The 6,792-nt window shown below is 39.9% G+C and overlaps 1 protein-coding gene across 3 annotated transcripts in view; it reads left to right on the top strand.

The window, feature by feature from the left end:
• Positions 1-3,274: 3,274 nt before the first annotated feature.
• The window catches only part of tmem8b (transmembrane protein 8B), a 49,810-nt gene continuing 46,292 nt past the window's right edge, over positions 3,275-6,792 (top strand). For 2 of the 3 annotated variants that reach the window (XM_042421617.1, XM_042421615.1), the window contains exon 1: positions 3,275-3,541. In XM_042421617.1, the coding sequence (XP_042277551.1) occupies positions 3,457-3,541 (85 nt within the window). In that variant the 5' untranslated portion in view covers positions 3,275-3,456. Of the gene's footprint in view, positions 3,542-6,250; positions 6,458-6,792 lie in introns of those variants that run through there. The other variant, XM_042421616.1, reaches the window with a different exon arrangement.

Raw genomic sequence — 6,792 nt, 5'->3', positions numbered from 1 at the left:
CAAGCACAAGTGCAAACTACAAACACAGTTAACATTTTTCAGACCTTTTACATAACACATAGTGGTGTTCTGGTATTGACAGAGGAGCTGTTTTGAGGAAATGTTTTCTGAAGATGCCCGAGTTCAGTGCTATTATCTCTTTATGCACACCCACCAGAGACACTAAGCCAGACTACTGTTTCCTCTTCATGTTTATAATTGTGCAAATATTGTGTTACAACAGGATTGAATGGGAAGTGGTCTTATAGATGCCACGCTGCAGGCAGAGTATGCTGTGTGTCAAAGCTGAGTCACAGAGGAAGGGTGCTTAACTTTACCAGCTGGCCACCCTTTCTTCCACTCCCTCTGTCTCTTTTCCATTTTGTCAATTTATCTATTTAACTGAACATGTTGCACACAGTTGGTATGCTCACACATTAGTATAGACCATCTTGAGTTCACTCTGGCAACAAGTTACATTTTGTTTTTCCATATAGGACTTTTTTTTAGGGGAAAGATTTGGTGCAGATTTGCATTTCAGTGTTCAAACATCATCTTATGAGTCCAGCTGCTTAAAACGCTTAACTGGAAACCTTTCATGTGTCTCTGTATGACTGTATGGCTGGTGCATTAGAGCCGTGGAGAGCCTCACCTTAGGGAGAGCAGAAATAACTCAGGCCATGATTTGTGTGTGTGTGTGTGTGTGAGTGAGTGAGTGAGAGTATGTGTGTGCCACCCACGCACACATCCTCCACCACCTCCTACCACCAATTTTTAGATGTGGTTCGCTGGTTATGCCTTCATGCTCTTCCGCCAAATGTCAGTGTGCGAAGTATTACCAAACCACAGGAGCCAGTTTTAAAAGTTTAAAATTTTACTGAAAAGCAAAACTTGGCAGAGATACTGAGACTCAATGGTTCATAAAAGTTTTCATGGATGTGTTTCAAGGTAAGTTTGTCCGAGCAGGAAAATACGCCTGTGAAATCCAACATATTGATCAATCAAGAGTAACCAAGATAATTTATGATCATACCTTTCTGATCTAACCTTTGTTGCTGAAAATGACTCCTCTTAATTGCTGTAATAATTACTCACTGGATGGCTTCCAGGTCCCCTATTACAGAAGGGTGAGGTGGTCTTTTTGTTTGGCCAGAATATCTGGCAAGCTTCACCTCTGATGTTGAATATTTTGGATTTGAAGTTGTACAACACTTCACACCTTAGATGGTGACAGCCTGTCCCAGCATACACTGGAATAAAAGCCACTCGGGACAGATTGTCGGGCACACACGGACAGATACTCTCATTAACAGCTATGTGCAGTCAGTATGTCCAAACTTAAATGTCTGGACCATTGCAGGAAGCTGAAGCTACTAGAAGAGACCCAAATATCACACATTTCTGAAAGCAAGAGGGTTGAGGGCCACAAGTCTTTCCCCAGAAATCAATTCATCGTCTGTGTGTGACAGTTGCATATAAGTTATGCAACTTCAAAATGTCTATAGACTATAGGGATACATTTTTTTTTTCTCCAGCTAAATAAGTACACAACAGGCTGTCTCTATCAGACGCAGTGAAGCTGCATTTCTAGCTGTGCTGATTACTGCAGTAAAGGCCAGCCATTCTCAGTGGGTTGCTATGCGTGGGTCGTGGTATCCAGGGGATTTGGCAATCTTTACAATTTTGAGGAAAACTTGAGCGTAAACGGGCTGCTACCAACTAGTTCTCACACTGGTACCTATATTTTTTAGGGAGTATTGTCAGTATTAGTACTCCACACATACAGGTCTTGATCTCATCTCAGTCTTTATCATTTTTACTTGATCTTGTTGCAGTGAGGATTTTTAAAAATGTATTAAAGACCAGTCAGGTACACGTAATTGACCATAATCATTGTCACCCCACTTTACTTAATATTTTGAATTAGATTTTTACTTAGACTACACTTATAAGATGGCACTGAATAAATTAAACGGGGACAAAACTGCACAATAATAAGCCACAATGTTGAATAAGATGCATTTATTCTTGATTTATAATTTGCTTCCTCTATTCTGTAACTAACTGACAATCCTGTGAAGGAGAACATGTAGGACTTTTCTTTTCACATGCATGTGAAAATAGGATTTCTCCTCTTTAATATTCCTGTTACTCAGTAGTCATGCAGACCTTTATGATGTAGCTTTTGTGATACTTGTTCAGACTTTTTTGCTTGATATACAGAGATTTGGTTAATTCATATTCTGTAGTCAGCAGCCTAAATGAAACAAAGCCTATTTAGATTGGGTGACAAGACTTTGAACTAATTTACCAGATCATTTACCCGAAACAAAAGTGTGTTGTGTGTTGGGTTAGTTTGATTTTAAGCATTCGAAAAGCAGTTCAAGAAAGAATTGTCACAATGTGAAATTCAGCATACTTATCATAGGCTACTTATCCTCCTAGAAACATGTTCTTTGTTCATGTGCTACCAATTCATAATGATTCATTTATTTCAAATAAACCTGATTCAGGAGCTCATTCACCTTATGACAGATTTACATGGACAATTATGACTCATGTTGAAGTCACCCCGCAGCCTAAAAATAATCATGACTGAGAATTTGAGTCAGGCTTAATGTCCAGTTCCTGGAGGGGAATGGATTATTGTCTGATGGAGACAATTGTGACAAAATAATTTGCTTAAAAGAATCCTTTCCTCTCTCTTTCAATGACTGTGCCATCATATAGAGATATATTTAAAAGGTATTACTTCGCACACTGACATAGTTATTTAGGAGAAAATTATATTGTTGTTGTTTTTCCATTTGAATACAATTGAATACCAAAACTGCAGTGATACTGATTCCCTCTTATTGTCAGTTCAGTTTCATTAATGAAAAAACTAAACTTAACTAATCCAACCTTTATATGATTTATTCTCATTTTGAGCCAAAATCAAATATATGTTTTGTTGCAAATAATACAGAGCAACGGCAACGGCCCTATTTCTGAGTACACACGTGTCTGAGTTCAGAGGGCTGAACAGAATCGGATCAGGTCAGATTGCTGTCCCCCCCCCCCCCCCTCCCAACCACCACCAACTTTCTGTCCCGGGTCTTGGAGGGAGCAGAGGCTGCATCCTCCGGGGGCAGCTGCAGCCTCCTCTGTGTGTGTGTGTGTGTGTGTGTGTGTGTGTGTGTGTGTGTGTGTGTGTGTGGTGGCCCCGGACGCGAGCGATGTGACGAGCCTTGTGCTGCAATCTACGTGTGCACTGTCCCCGGACTGACAGGGCCGGAGGTCCAATGAAATAAGTCGACATATTGAGGTTGTCAAATCAAAGCCAACGAGGAGGCGCTGTCCCGTCGTCGTCTGAATTACGTCATGCACAAACAGCTGGTCGTTGGCAAAAAAAAATCTGGAAAAAATGTAGACCAGCACAGCGACTGAGAACTGCAGCCGGGCTGTAGCCCATCACAAATCTTTTTGCTTTTAACGATGTGGCAGCTGGAACGTCTGGGCTCAGGATGTAGCCCTCCGCGGCTCCTCTTGCTTGTTTACACCTCTCTCTGCGCTCTTGGAGGTGAGTGCTTTCCATTCAGTGTGTGTTTGCTTTGATTCACGGGGAGCTGTTCCTTTTGTCGGGGGTGCTGAAATCCTCCCAGAGAGAGCGGCATCGCGTCCCCGCTCCTGGTTTGGATTCACAGTCTTCCTGAACATCCACAGCCGCTGCTTTTTAGTCTCGGCTACCGACAGAACCGTTTTTTTTTACGAACACAGACTGTCTTCTGACGCATGGGAAGGTTGCTGCTAATTATGGCACGCAACACATTGACAGATGCTCTCAGGTTGTAGGCTACGATACTGATGGGCTGAATGTGTGGCTACAAGAAGACACACCAGGCTGGACAGCTTTCATTGTTGCTGCCTTTGGTTGTTTTTTTCTTTTTTTGTATGTTTGTTTGTGGTTGTTTTGCTTTGTTAATGAAGGAAAAGACAAGTTAGGACACTGAGCAAAATGTGAGCAAATTCATCGGACAATAAGGGAACAATTGAGTCAAACCTTGTTATTTCCTGTTTTTAATTCAGCTTAACTGACTATAGAATTAAAAAAAGAACACATTTGATTGGATAATGTTATAGTTAAACCTTTTTTTTTAAGTGTGGCTCCTTTTTATCATAAAATGTGACCAAGAAGAAGTCTATTATTCTTTCTGTATATTTATTTCCTTTTTAAAAGAATCTTATATAGACAGACAAAGAAGTGTGTTTTTCTTGTGTTTGTCTTCGCTGCCTTCAGCGTGAAACAAAAACCTCAGTGCTCAATTGTGGGACAACAATGAATCTATACCTTACAGCACACACTGTACTGGCTGTGGTCACTGAAGACCTTAAAGATCTGTCTGAGGATCTTGCAGTCCCCCTGACAGACTTGTTGCTGTTTTGCTCCATCAGTTTTAGTAAATCCGGATTTAGTTGAAGACAGAATGCTCAATTTCTTTCCTTGCCCTCCTTTTTTTCATGGCTGAGGTTATTCTTTCTGGGGATATATACATTATATACATCATGGTAAGGGGGAACAAAGTGATATTTTAGAACTGGTTCTCAATAATTGATGTTAATTTGAATCAGTCATTACTTGGCTCTAAATAAATAAACAGATAGAGATACATAAATAGATCCTGGATGTATTTCGCACAGCTCTCTGGCGTCGACGTCTCTGAGCTTTGAAGTCCATTAATCTTTACTGCTTTGTGTTTGAATTTTTTAAGGTGTTTATTGTTGATGTTGGTATGAGCCTGATGAAGCAGAGGGTTTTGTATTTGATCAGGAATACGATTTGACGCCAGTTTTACACCAAATTCCTCTAATTTTAGTCATTGTTCTTACAGAAGGTCCTTCTTTCACAGCAGATTTTAAAATCCTACATGATCAAGCTGATAGAGGAGGGAAAAAAAGCAGCCTTTACCTATAATGTTCCAAAAAAATAAAAAGTTTAAAGACTATCCACCTTAGCATTGAAGGATAAATCTCTAGTTGAGATGACAAAAAGCAGGATTATGTCTATATTACTGTAAGCCTCTAACAGAGTAAAACAGTGGTTGGGAGGTGCTCATTGAAGAGATTACTGAATTCAAAACCATGCTGTAAGAACGCCTGTAAGCACTCTGCTGTCTTTATCTTTAAATGAAGTGTCTTTATTTAGCTGGCAAACAAACAAGCATATTTAGATATATCGCCATGCTTACACCTTCACATGAAGTGTGGTTACTGTGTGATTGCTGGGTTGTCACGGAGGCATGTGTTGTGTGTTTTGGATACATTTCCTTTACAAAATCTGATTCTCATATAGAAGGGTTTGGATATAGACATGCACGTTTAATATTCTAATCGTAACTTGACTGGTATGTGGATACGATCATGCATTTCATTTGTTGCTACAGCCTTAGATGTTATGTTTGAACGGCAGCCTTTAATGCCCCTTTTGTGTAATCGTGTCTATGCTGTATGTACCGTACATTATAAAACCTTAACAATCATAATTGTGACATTGTGTGAAGTCTGGCAAACACAAGGTTGTACCAGTTCATAGCATTGACCACCTACAATCCATTGACACAAATAACAAGTAAAAGAAAATGATCTACTCTGTGTCTGTATACAGACAGGTGTGTGAGGGAATAAGTGATGAGTAAAAACAACAAAGATAATTACTGCTCACACTGACCTTCAAACGTTTCTACATACTGAAATATACTGTAGCTATTTACACCATTGATTCCCAACTTTTTTTGTTTGTGACTCCTTAATATGAAGCAATATCTACCTGCAAACCCCCAGGGTGCATGTATTTTTGTTGTGAGCAGTTCAGTTGAAGAGTGATTTTCCTTTACGGAAACGTTTTGAATAATTTTTGTGTGCTGAGGAGGTAAAACTAAAACAAAAAACAAAGATTGAAGTTTGAAATCTACTCAACAAAATTTTATGTTGCAGGAATTTTTGTAGTTTCTGCCCCCAGGAGTCTCATGACCCCTGTAGATTCATCTCGAGACACCTTGTGGGGGCTCTGAAACTTGCTTTTGATGTAGTGAATAAAAAGTCAAAATGATGACCTTCTTGTAACTGGGGTCATGTTGCCTTGAATAATGTGGCGATGAGCCATGCATCCTAATTTAAAGACCTCCTCCAGATGTTTAAAAACCTAATCCAGCTACAGTATGTTAATAACCTTTGGTAATCTTATTTAATGTTTCTATAGTAGCTGTGAACTGTAGGAAAAAGAAGCAGAACATACAGTTGGCTCACTACAGACTCCAGCAATGTGGGTGCCATATTCTACCTAATGTGATACACATATCAGTCTGTGACGTGTTTCCAGTTTGGCCTCAGTCACAGGTATCCATGTGATGAAAAGGCAAAGAGGAACCTTGATGTAAAGAAGGCTCACATTTGACACAGACAGTGGACCAGAGGAAGGCTGGCATGACAGTGAAATAAGGTCTGGTCGTTCTGTATGGGATTAGGCTTTAATTCTTGATAGCAAGATTGCTTCATTCTTCTGAGTTTCTGCACTTTAGTATTCAAGGTTGCTTCTATAGGTGAGAGCCAGTGTGAGCTTTGAGGACTGATAATAGTGCGGGGGAGAGGAGCAGAGCAGAGCCATTTTCTCTTTTTACTAACACACATTAGAACACACTGCACATTCAAGAAAGCCTTTCTTTTACGCATTCATGCCTTGGCACCTTGTCACTGTAGAGGGTCACTTGGTTTTCTTTCCTATGTGCCATCATCACAGCAAAAAGCAGAATAAGCAGTTAACATTCAGCTTCAAAT

This window comes from Thunnus maccoyii, chromosome 9 (genome assembly GCF_910596095.1).
Source record: "Thunnus maccoyii chromosome 9, fThuMac1.1, whole genome shotgun sequence".
NCBI lineage: Eukaryota > Metazoa > Chordata > Actinopteri > Scombriformes > Scombridae > Thunnus > Thunnus maccoyii.
The sequence above is the reverse complement of the archived record's forward strand: the minus strand, read 5'-3'. Positions and strand labels throughout refer to the sequence as shown.